We start from the raw sequence: 19493 nt of genomic DNA, 5'->3' as shown, positions 1-19493 counted from the left end.
GTACTCGGGGTGTCAAGTCGGGAATGTTACTATAGAGGAAATAGTTTCACAATAAGAACTGTACAAATGTGGAACCGCTTATCAGAAGACATGGTATCTGCTCCAAATATTGACATATTTGAAAATAGACTGGATAAGTTCTGGAGTAATCATGATATTGTATATAGCTATAGAGCAATTAACCGTAACATAACTGGAAAATGAACTTTAAATGATATGTACAATGTAGGTGCTTAAGTTAGCACGTTTATAAGTCCAAGACCGATTTATTAGTCTATAATCGGTCTTGGAATTATAAACGTTCTAAGCACCTATGTAACATGATGTACGTGTTCCTGTACCGAAACATATACTATACTATACTTTGCTATACTTTGTAGAATCTATATATATTTGGACAATCACTTTAAATTAGCAAAATGACACCCATAACGCATATAATGCATTTTCCCGATGCAATCAATCACTCGATTGAGAGTAAAGACACGTGCATCGTGTTACTACGTATTAACTCCATATACACGACCTTTGATAAATAGTTCTCTGTTTGACACACACAAACTCATGTTTTACACCGAATTTTATATTTAGCCACGGTGTATCGGACGTACACAATATTTTCTCTATAAATCTGTCAAAAAACGGACATAATCAACAGTGGCAACATTCAGAAGAATATCACTTCCCTGTAGATCTGAGACTTTTTAATGATATGGTATGGTTTAATGATATGTCATATATGTGTTATCATTATCATTTAAGCAATTTACATTTGCTCCGCATTTCCCCATCGACGATAACAACATTAAAACCACTGTTCATTGCTTAAATATTTATTATGTGCGTGTCTGTCCATGTGCATGTGTGTGTCATTATGTAAGCGTTAGTCCGAGTTTCCTCTGGCCCTGAAATCGCAGGTTACAGTCGAGTAATACACCAAAATATTTCTAATGTAGTAATGTTAAAATGTAAAAAAAAAAAGATATTTAAGTATATTTTATTTTTTAAGGGTCAATGATCAAATAGTCTAAGTTATCATGAAAAGAATTTTGTCACATTCATTTTGTACTGCTTGTATTTGTACAGAACTCGGGCTAGGTATAATGATATGCAATATGTGTTATCATTATTATTATTATTATTTTATGTGCATGTCTGTCCATGTGCATGTGTGTGTCATCATGTAAGCGTTAGTCCGAGTTTCCTCTGGCCCTGACACCATGTTTGGTACACCAGAGGAAACTCGGGCTATGTAAGCGTGTGGTCATGAGCCTGAATGTACTTTCTTTTCTGTCCATGTTGTTTGAGAGTATCTATATTGTTCCTTATTTCTTTTACTCTCCATTGTTGGCAATTAAAATGATTAGCTGTTATATGTCCTGGTATACGTAGTAGTAGTAAACGTAGCCACGTAACAGCTGATTTTAATCATTACAGATTGCATATTCCGAGGAATTTAAGGAAATGATAATAGTGTAACTACGTGTAAGACATGGGCTCGCAAACTTTCAATTTTCAACATTTTCATGATGTGTCATACGCGTGCATAACAGTAATACATGTACACAGTACGTACAATATATACGTACATGAACACGTGGAGTACGAATTTTAGTAAATGTAGGTGATTGGATTTAAAACGACACATATGTAAATTGTTAAGCACTTATATATGATTATATTTTAAGTGTTCTGAAAGTTTGTGACAGTAATAATCTGCTCCCTACGAACCTGTTTGTGTCATCATTACATTTTCTTCCAATTAATTTACTCTACCACTTCAAAAATTAGTGAGATAACCATGAAATGCTGATATCTTTTCATTCTTTATAGCTCACAATATGAAAAAGGTCATTAATATCCAACCAAATGTTATATTTATTTGAGTACTGGAGATGAATTTGTATTTGTAAGGCAATCGTATAAGTTATATATATATATTTTTATGTATGAGAAAAACGACTACCATGCATTTTATAACAAACTGATTTAGTTTCTGATTAAATAGTTTATTATACAAATACATTTCGTGTATTTTAAATTTGATGCAACAGTATTGATATGCATATGATTATATTGAAGTTCCTTTTATTTTCATGATGCTAAACGTAACTTTAACTTATACTTGTTTTAGACCAAAATAACAATATACAAGCATGTAGTTTGTTTGGCGTAACCCGCCCGACCCAGAAAAAATGTGCCTACTCAGAAAATTTTATTGTGAAAAATGAAAAAACTTTTTTATGAATGACATGACCGTTCCTTTACATGTATGTCCAGAAGTTGCTTTGCATGCAGGTTTGAAAATACGACTCGCAAACCCAAATTATACGCTAGGTGTGTGTTTCTTTTGTTTAAGATCACAAAATAAATAATGATTTCCAAACAGTTTATATTATGGTTTGTTTTTTTATTGAAGATTGAAAATCTGTTTTCAGAACTGAATAAAAAAGAGTTCAGCATTACCTACTCATGTGTTAAACCCCCTGGTCGGGTTACAGCAAACCAAGATATTTTTAAAGATGGCCTTAACAATTACCGTGTCTCATAGGTCAATACTGGCCGGACGTGTTTTTAATACAAATTTCAAATATTTTATGAATTATGTAAATATTTTATCGAAATATTTGTGGCAGGTAAATAAAATATTTGTTATCATTTATTATCATTTAGATATCACTATAATGAAGTGATGTCACTAGCTTAATCGTTGTTGTGATATTATCTCATCATTCAATTAAATTTAATGTATTCTTTGAGAGTCGGCTCGTTGACCAAAAAATAAAATTACAGCATGGTGCATGTGTCACATGCCAGCGTAGACATGTGTACGAGGCTATTGCAATGTCACAAACAAGTTTTATAATTAACTTTGTAAATTAGGGGGAGAGCGACTCATAAAGAAATGGAGGAAACAAGAAGTTCCATGTATGGGTTACCTCCCTTTTGTTGTTATGTATGCTAGGACATACACGACTGTATCAGTTACTGAATTGGTGACATTACTCTAATAATTAGACGATATGACTTAATCATTTGGTGATAATATCACTCCTTTAATATGGCGATATCACATATTCATGTTGCATCGGCGATGTGCCACCTTTATTAGATCGCTTTAGTGATGTCACTAAAATGAAAGGACAAGTAAACGACCTCATACATATGGGAAATGTAATTTTCAGACATGAAAATATTGTCTCAAGATCGGTAGGTATATATATATATACTGTATGCTGTATATAGGGGGCACATCACGTTACGTAATAAACAATTGAAACATATTACGTTTCCGTTACATACACTCTGTAACTGTAATATATATATGTCATCAAGCAAAAAGAAAACGTAATAAAAGTAGCTATAAGCATAGTAAACCTCTACATATCAATTCCCATTAATGCTTTTGGAAATGGTGAAGATAAATGAAATAAATATGTGTATTTCAATAAAACTTTCCTTTCCCCAAAAGCTGAAACAATCAACACATTAATTACGTGTCTGGTTTGTACATTTATAACTACTACGTTATCACACTAAGGGTAAGAATGTAAGGTTGTCTTAGCACTGTACGATACTACAGGAACTTGTTATCCAGTTAGCCCACATAAGTGGTCTATTTGCCACCGCACTGAAATTTAACAATACATTTAAAATGAAATAACAGCAGATTAAAACCAAATGGATGGAAGAAAAATCCTCATACTACATGACGAATTGCATTTTATTGTTCTTAATGTAAATTAATAGTGCTCGAGATGGAAACCAGATAGTTTAAATACTGTCACACATCTCATTCCTATCCTTCAGCAGGATTTATTCTGCTTGAGATTTCCAATGTCCCTTTAAAACTAGTCATATGAGAACAACCGGAACACAAACAGCCATATAATAACTAGAGGAACACCAATAGCCAGTGTCACATGATGACTAGAGGAACACCAACAGCCACAGTCACATGAGAACTAAGGGAACACCAACAGTCAGAGTCACATGATGACTAGAGGAACACCAACAGCCACAGTCACATGAGAACTAAGGGAACACCAACAGTCAGTCACATGATGACTAGAGGAACACCAACAGCCAACGTCATAGGATAACTAGAGGAACACCAACAGTCAGAGTCATATGATGACTAGAGGAACACCAACAGCCACAGTCACATGAGAACTAAGGGAACAACAACAGTCAGAGTCATAGGAAAATTAAAGAAACACCAACAGCCAGTGTCACATGAGAACCAGAGGAACACCAACAGCCAACGTCATAGGATAACTAGAGGAACACCAACAGTCAGAGTCATATGATGACTAGAGGAACACCAACAGCCACAGTCACATGAGAACTAAGGGAACAACAACAGTCAGAGTCATAGGAAAATTAAAGAAACACCAACAGCCAGTGTCACATGAGAACCAGAGGAACACCAACAGCCAACGTCATAGGATAACTAGAGGAACACCAACAGTCAGAGTCACATGATGACTAGAGGAACACCAACAGTCAGAGTCACATGAGGACTAGAGGAACACCAACATAGAGTGTCACATGAGAACTAGAGGAACACCAACAGTTAGAGTCACATGAGGACTTCAGGAACACCAACAGTCAGAGTCATAGGAAAACTAGAGAAACACCAACAGTCAGAGTCACATGAGAACCAGGGGAACACGAACAGCCAGTGTCACATGAGAACCAGAGGAACACCAACAGCCAACGTCATAGGATAACTAGAGAAACACCTACACTCAGAGTCACATGAGGACTAGAGGCACACCAACAGCCACAGTCACATGAGAACTAAGGGAACACCAACAGTCAGAGTCACATGAGGACTAGAGGAACACCAACATACAGTGTCACATGCGAACTAGAGGAACACCAACAGTCAGAGTCACACGAGGACTAGAGAAACACCCAACAGCCACAGTCACATGAGAACTAAGGAAACACCAACAGCCAGAGTCACATGCGAACTAGAGGAACACCAACAGTCAGAGTCACACGAGGACTAGAGGAACACCCAACAGCCACAGTCACATGATAACTAAGAAAAACCAACAGTCAGTCACATGAGAACTAGAGGAACACCAACAGTCAGAGTCACACGAGGACTAGAGGAACACCCAACAGCCAGAGTCACATGAGAACTAGAGGAACACCAACAGTCAGAGTCACACGAGGACTAGAGAAACACCCAACAGCCACAGTCACATGAGAACTAAGGAAACACCAACAGTCAGTCACATGAGAACTAGAGGAACACCAACAGTCAGAGTCACACGAGGACTAGAGGAACACCCAACAGCCAGAGTCACATGAGAACTAGAGGAACACCAACAGTCAGAGTCACATGAGGACTAGAGGAACACCAACATACAGTGTCACATGGGAACTAGAGGAACACCAACAGTTAGAGTCACATGAGAACTAGAGGAACACCAACAGTCAGAGTCACATGAGAACTAGAGACACACCAACAGCCAGAGTCACATGCGAACTAGAGGAACACCAACAGTCAGAGTCACACGAGGACTAGAGGAACACCAACAGTCAGAGTCACACGAGGACTAGAGGAACACCCAACAGCCAGAGTCACATGAGGACTAGAGGAACACCAACATACAGTGTCACATGGGAACTAGAGGAACACCAACAGTTAGAGTCACATGAGAACTAGAGGAACACCAACAGTCAGAGTCACATGAGAACTAGAGGCACACCAACATAGAGTGTCACATGAGGACTAGAGGAACACCAACAGTCAGAGTCACATGAGAACTAGAGGAACACCAACAGCCAGAGTCACATGAGAACCAGAGGAACACCAACAGTCAGAGTCACATGAGAACTAGAGGAACACCAACAGTCAGAGTCACATGAGAACTAGAGGAACACCAACAGTCAGAGTCACATGAGGACTAGAGGAACACCAACAGTCAGAGTCACATGAGGACTAGAGGAACACCAACAGTCAGAGTCACATGAGAACTAGAGGAACACCAACAGTCAGAGTCACATGAGGACTAGAGAAACACCAACATAGAGTGTCACATGAGAACTAGAGGAACACCAACAGTTAGAGTCACATTAAGACTAGAGGAACACCAACAGCCACAGTCACATGAGGACTAGAGGAACACCAACAGTCAGAGTCACATGAGAACTAGAGGAACACCAACAGTCAGAGTCACATGAGGACTAGAGGAACACCAACAGTCAGAGTCACATGAGAACTAGAGGAACACCAACAGTCAGAGTCACATGAGGACTAGAGGAACACCAACATAGAGTGTCACATGAGAACTAGAGGAACACCAACAGTTAGAGTCACATTAAGACTAGAGGAACACCAACAGCCACAGTCACATGAGGACTAGAGGAACACCAACAGTCAGAGTCACATTAAGACTAGAGGAACACCAACAGCCAGAGTCACTTGATGACTAGAGGAACACCAACAGTTATAGTCACATGAGAACTAGAGGCACACCAACAGTCAGAGTCACATGCGAACTAGAGGAACACCATTAGTCAGTGTCACATGAGAACTTGAGGAACACCATTAGTCAGTGTCACATGAGAACTTGAGGAACACCAACAGCCAGAGTCACATGAGGACTAGAGGAACACCAACAGCCACAGTCACATGAGAACTACGGGAACACCAACAGCCACAGTCATATGAGAAGTACGGGAACACCAACAGCCAGAGTCACATGAGAACTACGGGACACCAACAGCCAGAGTCACATGAGAACTACGGGACACCAACAGCCAGAGTCACATGAGAAGTACGGGAACACCAACAGCCAGAGTCGTTTGAGAACTAGAAGAAAAGCCAGCAGTAGGAAGCACATTCATAGATAGGGAAACAAAGAATATGGTATAATATTGCCATCGTCAGTATATCACGTCCTTTAATCAAAGTATCGTATAGAAATAAACTATTCATTGGTTATGTTTACATTCATCTTGAAGGTTTTCCAAAAGATGATCCCTGTATGTTAATTCCAAAGTTCTTTATTGCTGGGTAATATCTGCCAGTGTGCAAATCATGTAGGCATTAGTCTCAATACTCAAGATTGGACGGACGTACATTGTATTATGTACAATTAAGTGTACTTTAATCAGACGCCATTCTGCCTGAATTAAAGTCTGTTACATGAGGGCGTTAGATACGAAGTATGCTGGTGGTAAATACCATTCAATTCAAATATTTATCCCAATAGAGTGGTCTTTAATGTTTAATGATGTTAAACTGTTCTGATGTTTATTTAAAATATGTTTAATTTCCCATGGAGATGCTTTGTTCTAGAAAGACGAACCCAGATTGAAATCCGTGTATCAAGCAATTTAAGCAACAAGGACAAAACTTTTCATCGTAGATTTAGATGAGCTAATTTTATATTCCGAAATGCTTTCTACCGATGAAATGCTTACCACTTCCTGATAAAATACATTTTGCCCGTCGTTAAAATTTGCAGTTGTAATAGAAGTAAGTTATATTATTAAACTATGAAATTATTTTACTGATATTCAATGTCAAGAAAATAAGAAAAAAAGGTAGCAGTAAAACATATACATACAGTATTTGTATTTAACAGCTAACAACTTCAACTCATTGCATCCAGTATCGCAAATACTTCATCGGGATCAGAACGTAAGAACTAAAAGCGTGATCTTAACAATACAGTACCATAGCGAGCCTGAGCATTGTGTTACATGTGTATGGATGTCAGTAGTGCTGTGCAAAACATTTGTCCGGAAGAAAACAGTTGGTCTATAAGTAAACTCGTGTGTTTCTAAACATTATAGATGTTTATCGGAATAAAGACAAAGGTACAGATATGTGTAAATAATTTTGATTTTTAAATCTGCACATTTGAAGCGCTCTTTGACTTGATATGCCCTTACATGGGCATGAATTGGGGATATTGCACTTTAAGGGGCATCTAAACAGCAAATCCAGCCAAAACAGTTGATATTTTACAAGGCTATACATCCCTACTAGGGTGCGATTTAATAGAAGTAACATGACAAAATTTTGATATGTATCATGTCAAACTGTGGGCCTTGCTGTTGACATTTGATTTGTTCAGTAGTTTGTAAATTTCAACAAAACATGAGAAATTATATGTATAAGCACTGATTTTATTTAGACCTTGAAATGCAAATGGCGGTTGTGAATAATATCACACAATTATGGCATATAAGAAGGTATTTCAAACGTCAAAAATGTTCATATTAGATACTATAGAGACATGGCAGGAAGACTGTTTTTAGGAAAAAATGTTCATCAGTTGAGTTTGGGGTAAAAGATATATATTTCTGAAAAAGGCCCAAAACTCAGCAGTTTCACAATTTGTACTATAATCAGATGTCTTAAAAGTATGATATAGGAGCATTTTTAATGGCTGAAATGCCTCCCTTTGTGCCATATTTGTGTTATATCATCCACAGCCGCCATTTGCATCTCAAGGTGAAAACAAAATATGTGAGCATGACAGCTGGGCTATTTTTCAGGTTTGGTTATTTTTGTGACTTAGAATTATTCCATGCTACAACTTACCACAAAGTAACTCTATAGAAGAAATTGTTAGCATCTACATCAACTTATTTGTGATGTTAAGACACTACATGTCCAAACAAACATTTTGGTATATTACATGACTATTTTTGTGCAAATTTTAAGATATTCGTGTTTGAAATTCAACATTATTCTGCTATATAGATGACCCTTAACGGTGAGTGCACTTTACAAATGTTCCGAAATAAAGTCAATCAATCTTCAACCTATGTTACTGTAAGCACCAAATTATCACTTTTTCATATGGAAATACAAACCCAATTCCTGAATGTATCGTGATTAATATTAAAGACATCAATTTAATCAGACATAGTTTATGGCGTGTAAAAAAAGGCAGGGAAACGAAATTAAAAGTCAACAGGTTGATTAGGAACTCACAACTCACGGGTCTAATTCAACTTCTCTGTAACTATAAAAGTACATATATACATGTAAATTCACTCGCAAACAAATTTCGTCTTTTAACAAAATTAAAATTCAAAGTAAATAAAATAAATTTATAATGGTTTCCAGTTGTGGAAAATCTATCAAAGGAAAACCATGCAAACAACAAAAAAACAACATATATACAAGTGTAGCTTTAATGCAGAAATTACGGTCCATGAGTTCAATATTAACAGTAATCGTTACTGTTTGAACATTGCCGCCGAACAATGAGCAGTCTGAAAAATTAAAACTCTCAAATTTGCTTTGTAGCAATGGACGCAGCCGATTTACAATGAGCATTTCAATCTATAATCAACACTGCTAATTAACAATGAACATTTCAATTTACAATGGACACTACTAATTTACAATGAACGTTTCAATTTACAACTAACACTGCCGATTTACAATGAACATTTCAATTGACAATGAACACTGCTAATTTACAATGAACATTTCAATTGACAATTAACACTGCTAATTTACAATAAACATTCCAATTTACAATGGACACTGCTAATATAAATACATTTTATATTCTGTTTACAACGAACACATTCTTTGGAAAATGAACAAGTTTAACAATGAAATCAGTTTACCTTCCCATTTTAAAAACATTCAAAGTCCTATTTCGATTTTTCAAACTTCCTCTCGGGATTTCCACCACAGCTCTCAGGGGTAGGTTAAAACGTCGGTCTACATGTATAATGTAACTTCAGATGAAGATCCAAAATGTGTGGTTCAATGCTCCCTACCCGTGGCGATTTGTGTTTCTCGGTAAACTACGGAATGGTCTGTGCGTCCGTAGTTGTGTCCTTGAGGAAGACGACACTTCACCCTCCTGTATGTTGTCAACCGAGACAATCAGTTCGGAGGGAGGGGGGATTCAAGGATTCATAATAGGGACTCTATAAAGCTACACGTTCTTCTCTTCCTTTTTTGACTCGTCAGTGATGGGGTAGGGACACCATACAAGTGTTTCGTCCTTCCAGAAGTCGGCAGTGATGATGGGGACTCTCCACATAGTTGTTTCGTCCTTCCAAGCTCAGCAGTGATGATAGGGACTCCATTCAGCGACAGTTTCATACTTGTTTGACTCGTTGGTGATGGAAGGGACACCATACATCTGTCCTTCTAGAGCTCGTTGGTGATCCTAAGGATATCATACAGCCTTGTTGTCTTTTAAGGACTGCGCGTCGATGGTAGGGTTTCCATATAGCTACAGTTTCATCCTTCTTTGGCTTGTCGGTGATGTTAGGGACATCATGCAGTTGTTTCGTCCTTTTGGGACTCAGTGGCGAGGATAGGGACTCCATACAGCTACAGTATCGTCCTTCTTTGGCTCGTTGGTGATGATAGGGACACCATACAGCTGTCTTCCTTCTTTGTCTGGGCAGTGAGGATACGGGTACAAATTGTCGAAATTTAGAAGGGTAATCTCACAGAACTGAAACGTGAAAATATTGAAAGGGGGGTTTAATTCATAATTTAATAATTCCATCTTTTGGATATTGAATAATTAAAAAGAATCATAATATATCCGTGTATACGAAACCCATTTAATTATATTCAAGGGAAATAAGAATGGCATACAGGGCAGCGCAAACGTGGATAACCATATAGTATACCAATAATATGTTATTGTAAAAAGCAACACTTTTAAAAGTAGCATCACATTCAAATATGACATTTGTATCAGAAAACAATTAGCCGAATAATGAATATAGAACAATATATTAAAAGTTAAAGTTGATATTCCATTGTGTGATTTCTATAAAATATCTTATTTAAATCTAAAAAAAACCAAATGGACACATCATTTTCTAATTCATTAATCAATAAATGTATATATATATATATATATATATATATAATAGAAATATTTATTTTTATTCTTTTTAGCTGCTGTGTCGTGTTTTTATTCTTTTTAAATGTATATATATATATATATATAATCGATAACACTAAAATATACAGTCTCTGTGGTTATGAACATCAATTTACGCTGCTGGTCTGGCACTGCAGGCGTGAAGGTTCGTTCAGGGGCTAACCGCGTCCACCTGAGCCAAGTTTCAATGAATAGAAAATTTCTCCCGTGAATTTTTATTGCTTTCAACTTTTATATCTAATTATTTCTTTTGACATGTTTTGAGACGTGACTGAATGTATCTGTATATGATATTACGGCATTGTATGGATAATGAGGCCTGTTAGACACAACCAATGCCATATAATTAAACTTCTCACTCATAAATGTCCTCTAGCATGCTTAATCGTATCATTGTGTACGCGTCACATATCATGTAATGCATTGTCAAAATAAGAACACTATGTTTTGGCGCAGTAGGTTGGTTTTGCTTCTAAAATAACCGGCAGCCATTCGATGATAACGCCAGACTGCATCTCATGGTGCTTATTACATATATCTGGTCTATAGTTGAAGTTAATCAAGTACACAATGTACATGAAATACATTATGGGCATTATTTATATCCAAACGTTTAAGAGAATCGTTAAAACGAGTTAGTTATCTCGTTAAAACGCGATAATTATCTCGTTAAAACGAATTAGTTATCTCGTTAAAAAGCTATAATTATCTCGTTTTAACGAATTAGTTATCGCGTTAAAACGCGGTAGTTATTGAGATAACTAACGCGTTTTAACGAAATAACTAACTCGTTTTAACGAGATAACTAACGCGTTTTAACGCGGTAGTTATTGCGTTTTAACGAGATAAAATTATACTAACGCGTTTTAATGATAGAGTTATCGCGTTTTAACGAGATAAATTTTTTTATTTTACATTTCAAAATGACCCTAATAGGTTTTCGTAGTGAATACTTGCTCGTATCTTGACGTCGTTTTATAGAATTTTAGTTAGAATTGCGGTTTTGTTTTTATGTTACTATTTTTCTATCATATAACTGGCATTGCGACTATGTGATATTACCACTCTCATTTAATGTACAATAAAATACAATGGCGTGACGTCATGAATGTTTGAAATCACAATGTTGTTAGTAAAATCATCTTATCCATTTAGAAATTGATTTTAGGAATTTTGTCTCCTTGTCTCCTTGTGTTAGTGTTTCCATGTTACTATCTATTTTTTTTATCAATAAAGGAAATGCTTTTCTTATGTGTCCATGTTTACAATATGGAAATTGCGTTGCGTAGACGCGTACGTATTTATTTGCTTTTTGTATTTTTCAACTGTATTTTTTACTAATGTAGAACCAAACTAACATGAACAATGTTACACTGACTATTTGCATGATTATAATGAAAATTTATGTTCGTGACATGCTTATGTTTTTAGAAATAGTAATGTCTATTCGCAATCCATATTTCCGGCTACGGTCAGCGTTTTTGTGCAATTCGAAAGCGGTGTGTATGACAGCTAGATTTTGTTCCAGGGCTATTTCGTTTTTTTTAAACGTATATCTTTATCCTATACTGATGTTAATGGTACTTTCGATACCTATTAAGTAACAGATATATGTCGGTAAGGTAAATCCTGTGTTGGCTGATGTAATGGCTGACCTTGACAATCACGTATTAAAATTGCCCCTCTGACGAATAATCATTTTATGGTTCCAAACAGGACTATTATATACCTATCATGAAGACAATTGATGATCTTTGCCGATCGTGTAATGCCGCTCTCCGATTAATAGCTGAATATGGCATAGGTACAGTATACTAGTTTAGAAGTCCACAAGGATATCGTTTAAAAAACACACAAAAGACATCACCATCCCTGAAACTTAAAAACCCATTTAAGTATATATAAAATCCCTAATAAAAGTGTCAAATTTGTCTGAACGTTTTTATATGTTTACAGGGGAAAATAAAAATTTGTGTAAGACTAAATTTTCGGAGTATTGTAGCGGAACAATCGTAATGTTGCTTGTGCAATTTCGCTATCGTCTTTTATCTGGGATTCGGGGGAAATGTAACATGTTGTGAGCTATTTACAATGGAACCCATTCCTACTCTAGCAATGCTTTTCCGTAAGTCATCACAGGACTTCTTTTGGCGCATGTTCTGGAAACATTTGAGAACAAACAAAATGGGGGGGGGGGGGTATTGGGGAGGGTTCCCGCAAGCTAAAAACTTTGATCCTCCGATGAGCTTTGTATCTAAAAATTGATAAAGTGTAGTTGATGAAATTTTTAATAATTTGGCATTAACTAGACTGACAGAAACTAGTAACATAAACAACACATTTCAATAAGTCCACTTAGCTCGTATGGTAGAACCAACGCTTAGCAACCCGATGGTTCGGAGTGCGAATCATTAAGATGTATCTTTTCATATTTTGTTATGTTTCTTAATACCAATATATATTCTTGGTGGTATTTGAAAGATATTTTTAACCTTAAAAGCATATTTCATATGAAGTTATCATTTCAGTATAAAGATAAAATGTTGAGATAGAAGATTTTCACTTGGATATAAAAAGTAAATTAACAGATTTATTCCGTATCGTTCAAAGTAAAATATAAACACACTACCATTACGACAAGAGACACACGTTGATAGTAGTGTTGAATTCCTATTTGATATATTAAAATTTACTTTATTTTATGTTGTACGAACAACGAACAACGCCCCAATGGACCATGGTGATTTATTTTGGTACTGTGTGAATCAATGGGGTCACGATATATTTTACCTGTATTTTTAGTACCTGGCCCAGATCAGGAAAAGCGGAACAACGATCATACTTCTTTAGCCCTACTGATCACATAATGTATTTTTCTATTAATGCTAATTAGCGACGGTCTTTGTTTTATCTTAATTAGTATATTCCTCATTACCAATGCTTTTTTAAATTCAACTTTACTAGAATAGACACTGTGGGTTGAAAAACTGTCAGAGCTTACCAACATAGATGTGTTATGGAAACTGTAACTCAACCGAAACAAGGTAAGAAATGAAATATAGATTTTAGAGATTCTCGACAAATTACTAGCATTATAAGACCAGGTGTCCAAGGAGAATAAATGTATTTTGTCTTATTGATGCCATACATTAATTGGGGTTAAAATCAAGGTAAGTGCACGACCTCCATATGAGAAACGCTGTGCTAATAATTACTCCCATCAATCACATATTTGTCTCCCTTCCTTCACATATTTGTCTCTCTTCCTTCACAGATGTATCTCCCTTCCTTCACAGACTTGTCTCCCTTCCTTTACAGATTTATATCCCTTCCTTCACAGATTTGTCTCTCTTCCTTCACAAATTTATCTCCCTTCCTTCACAGATTTGTCTCCTATCCTTTACATATTTATCTCCCTTCCTTCACAGCTTTTGTCTCTCTTCTTTCACAGATTTATATCCCTTCCTTCACAGATTTGTCTCCCATCCTTTGCAGATTTATCTCCCTTCCTTCACAGATGTGTCCCCCCCCCCCCCCCCCCCCCCCCCCCCCCACCCCCTCCTTCACAGATTTATCTTCCTTCATTCACAGATTTTGTCTCTCTTCCTTCACAGATTTTTATCCCTTCCTTCACAAATTTGTCTCCCATACTTTACAAATTTATCCCCGTTTCTTCACAAATTTGTCTCCAATCCTTTGCATATTGTCCCCCATCCTTCACAGATTTGTCTCTCATTCTTCACAGACTAATATCCCTTTCATCACAGTTTTGTCTCCGTTCCTTCACAGATTTGTCTTTGATCCATTACAGATTGATCTCCCTTTCTTCACAGTTTTGTCTCCCTTCCTTCACAAATTTGTCTCTGACCCTTTACAGATTTATTTTTCTTCCTTCACAGATTTATCTCCGTTTCTTCACAGATCCTTCGCAAATATGTCCCCCATCCTTCACATATTTGTCTCCCATCCTTCACATATATGTCTCTCGTTCTTCACAGATTTGTCTCCCATTTTACTTTTTCAAAATTTCTCTGTCACATCCTAGGTTTTGATATCTTACGTTCTTGAAACATTTCAATCTCACCACGTTAACATTGTGTTGCTTTTAATGTTTCCAACATTTGAACAATTGGACTGCATAATGTAAACAGTTTGATTATTGAAAAATAATCCCTTCCATTAGGACGTGACAAAGAAATCTTCAACCAATATTCTAAACAACCAAGAATATCATCCCTCGGGTATGAGATTTCTCTGTCACACCCTTGAGGTAGGAGAAGGTGCCATTAATCACCTGTTGGAATTCTTTGCTAAAATATCCTTACGGTTCATTTCTTGTTGTGTTTTCATTTCAACCTGGACATGATGTAAGTAATTTTACTGAAAAAAAAATATCGCTGTATGTATTGTTTATATACTTTGATATAATCTAAATATAATGATTGACACTTTATTCCATCACAAAGTATTACACGCCGATGATGCCACCTTTCGTAGCATGAATATTATTATATTAATGATCTTAAAATATTTCTTTTCTGAACAATCCATAGGTATATGTTACATGTCAGACTAAAATATAGTTGGTTTATTAGATTTATCAAGAAACAACTTAAGGGAGATGCATTGCCTGTATTTGAAATATAACACAGAGACGCTCATCTTTACGAAACTTATTCTCCGTGTAAACCTATTTTGTTCGTATTTTATCCTCGATTTACCGCTGTTTAGTTATAATGATTACGGCTTTTTATACGTTGTTAATTTGTTACTTTTGTATAACTATATAACTGCTTAGTTGTGCCGTATGAACATAAACTTTAATCCTAAATATTAATAATAAAACACATCGTATATTAACATAGTTAAGTAAAATTATACAGCCAGCGAAGGAGTCGTATCTATCTCACTGTTGTCGAGGCAGCGATTCTAGACAGCATACGCTACGCGTCACTTTAGCACGTCCATAATGTAGTATCAGAGACATCACTGTAAGTGAAGTGATCTACTATAGATAAAACAACCCACTTTGCTACCATAGAGATCGTCGTCTTTAAATGACCATAGCGGCTGATTTGACGTTTAACAATACAAAACAAAAACCTGCATGCTTAGCGATTCACAATGTTACGTTTTTAAGGGTAAGAGAAAAACAATTGAATAACTAAATAGGTGTCCTACAACATTTTAATTTCTGTTTTCAGTTTTCTTTCTCATTTACCGTTTTTGGTCGTTCACAGCTTTTGTAAAACCGTTGCATGAATAGTGTGACCAGGTGAGGTGCCACATGATCCTATCCGAATAGTGTGACCAGGTGAGGTGCCACATGATCCTATCCGAATAGTGTGACCAGGTGAGGTGCCACATGATCCTATCCGAATAGTGTGACCAGGTGAGGTGCCACATGATCCTATCCGAATAGTGTGACCAGGTGAGGTGCCACATGATCCTATCCGAATAGTGTGACCAGGTGAGGTGCCACATGATCCTATCCGAATAGTGTGACCAGGTGAGGTGCCACATGATCCTATCCGAATAGTGTGACCAGGTGAGGTGCCACATGATCCTATCCGAATAGTGTGACCAGGTGAGGTGCCACATGATCCTATCCGAATAGTGTGACCAGGTGAGGTGCCACATGATCCTATCCGAATAGTGTGACCAGGTGAGGTGCCACATGATCCTATCCGAATAGTGTGACCAGGTGAGGTGCCACATGATCCTATCCGAATAGTGTGACCAGGTGAGGTGCCACATGATCCTATCCGAATAGTGTGACCAGGTGAGGTGCCACATGATCCTATCCGAATAGTGTGACCAGGTGAGGTGCCACATGATCCTATCCGAATAGTGTGACCAGGTGAGGTGCCACATGATCCTATCCGAATAGTGTGACCAGGTGAGGTGCCACATGATCCTATCCGAATAGTGTGACCAGGTGAGGTGCCACATGATCCTATCCGAATAGTGTGACCAGGTGAGGTGCCACATGATCCTATCCGAATAGTGTGACCAGGTGAGGTGCCACATGATCCTATCCGAATAGTGTGACCAGGTGAGGTGCCACATGATCCTATCCGAATAGTGTGACCAGGTGAGGTGCCACATGATCCTATCCGAATAGTGTGACCAGGTGAGGTGCCACATGATCCTATCCGAATAGTGTGACCAGGTGAGGTGCCACATGATCCTATCCGAATAGTGTGACCAGGTGAGGTGCCACATGATCCTATCCGAATAGTGTGACCAGGTGAGGTGCCACATGATCCTATCCGAATAGTGTGACCAGGTGAGGTGCCACATGATCCTATCCTAGCCAACGACATTCCAATCTAGATAAGCGAGATATTTAAAATGACTTTATTTTGGTCCTAAATATGGACATTCCCTACATATGACCTCTTCTGAAAAAACGTAAAATAGTTTACTGATCAATTATTCCTCCGACAACGCTTTGTAAATACCAATATATAAAGCGTGTGACTGTGTCGTAGGGAACGATTTATGCCTTGACAATGCTATTGATATACCAGACACGTTTTTGCATATGGCAAATGTACAATAACAGTCCTTGTCATGTTTCAGAGACATGGATACTGTTGTAGCAAATTTGGATCTAATGACCCCATGGAAACGCTTGGGAGATACTTTTTATCTTCACTCACATATTAACCCTCTTCGATTGGCGGTTTCTTCCTAGTCTTATCATGATGGTAAACACGTTGTCAAAATAATTTGACTTTTTATGCTACCCAAGTGTCCCAGTAATGCAATTTGAGAGAGTTGCTACCTTAAAACGGCACCCCGGAGGCGTTATCAGTGAACAAAGTTGTAAGATTAAGTTTTTTGAGGAGAGAAGAAGAAAGTGAGACCTCCATCGATCGGTTATTTGGCATTCGACATTATAGTTGGTGTATAGTACAAGTTTTGTCGGTAGGAAACAAGTCTGGTAGAAATGCCCTGATGTTTGGACATAAATTTAATGCAAACATATATTTGGAACTGGATTCAATAAATATATTATTATTTGTTAATTTGAGGATATTTGTGGTATTTTGTTTGCATCACGTAGTCTTGCAACTTTTGGTGATTCCAAATATTTTGAGTACAGTTTTATATCAACTTTCAATATTGTTGGAATAGCCGGGTTGTTTAAATATTTACATTTCAATTACAAAGGAAATACCTGGAATAGGATCAAATTTCATATATTTTATCTTATTTTTCACCCGTACATTGTCAAGTTCTGAAAAAATCCCCCCCCCCCCCCCCCCCCCCCCCCCCTGTCAAGTTCTGAACCCCCCCCCCCCCCCCCCCTCCCCCAAATCATATACAACAAAACTGGAGAAAATATGCCCCCATATTACTATTCTAACGGCAATTTCTTTCAGTTTTGCGGCACAATATGGCATTTGGGTTATGTGACATATGCATCATTAATTCGTTAATTGTCCTCAGCTTTCAGTAAAATGAACATGCTGATGAACTGCAAACAGTATGTAGTCTGCTCATGGTATGTAATACACCTTTAGTAAGTGAATAGTTGTCCTTTTGGTCAATATAATTCTATACCGAGCTGGAAGAATATAAACGATTTGATTATACTAGGTTGGTATGACACCGTATTAACAGAATCAAGTGTCCTTTACTTTCATATTAGATACTAGCCTCGTTTCCAAAAGGGCCGAATTGCATCAAAGTTATCATGATAACCGGAAAAGAATCTTTGAATTATTGTGACGTCACAATGATCATGACTTTCTAAAATTTGAAATATCAGGTCAAAATCTAAAAATACTTACCTCAATGTGACCATGTTAAAACAAATGAGAATTGAGGAAAATTGGACTATATCTAATTTTATTTGATAATGCCTATATTTACGCAATATTGCATTGAGATTAAATCAACACATTTTTGTGCACTAAAACAGCTTAAAAATCAGTACCATAGTTAAAGGCTTATTTTCATAAATTTAAATATGCGTGTTAACAAAATGTCAACACACGATTTATTTAAAAAAATTCAGCATGGAATTGTTTTACCCATAACTTGATTATGATATATAAAACAAATTTTTTTTCACAAGAATCCAATTGGATTTTATTTAAAATATTTGAAATAGTGATTCTTGAATGGCTATTTTTCGAAATATTTAGAAACATGCTACTTGTGTTGAATTTTTTAATGATTAGTTTGAGTATTGGTATTGCTCCATTAACCTCAACGTATGGTATATAGAGGTTCTCCAACGAGTGGAGATTGTTTATCATTTTTATCCAACTCTCGTTAGTTAATTTTCTAATTTTAAAATTAGAAAATTAACTAACGAGAGTTGGATAAAAATGATAAACAATCGTCACGAATAGGGGAACTTGCTTATCCCATAACTTCTTTACTTACAAACGTAAGCTTGTCAAGTTCAAATTCTCCTAACGTAGCAACTAAGTTCCGTGAACTACGCGACAAAATATAGGTCGTTATGAACGAAAGCTTTTCATCAATTTTTGATGCACGACTCATATCTTCTGTACTATATTTGTAAATGATATTATTTTGCAAAAAGAAATATTAGTTTGACAATCC

The 19493-nt window shown here is 36.7% G+C and overlaps 1 protein-coding gene across 1 annotated transcript; it reads right to left on the bottom strand.

Moving 5' to 3' along the window:
* Positions 1 to 16141: 16141 nt before the first annotated feature.
* LOC117336622 (keratin-associated protein 5-4-like) lies at positions 16142 to 17233 on the bottom strand. Its single transcript, XM_033897234.1, has one exon. The coding sequence runs from the start codon at positions 17231 to 17233 to the stop codon at positions 16142 to 16144; it is 1092 nt and encodes a 363-aa protein (XP_033753125.1).
* Between the last annotated feature and the right edge of the window lie 2260 nt (positions 17234 to 19493).

This window comes from Pecten maximus, chromosome 10, assembly GCF_902652985.1.
Source record: "Pecten maximus chromosome 10, xPecMax1.1, whole genome shotgun sequence".
Taxonomy (NCBI): Eukaryota; Metazoa; Mollusca; class Bivalvia; order Pectinida; family Pectinidae; genus Pecten; species Pecten maximus.
This window is presented reverse-complemented; position numbering and strand designations above follow the sequence as displayed.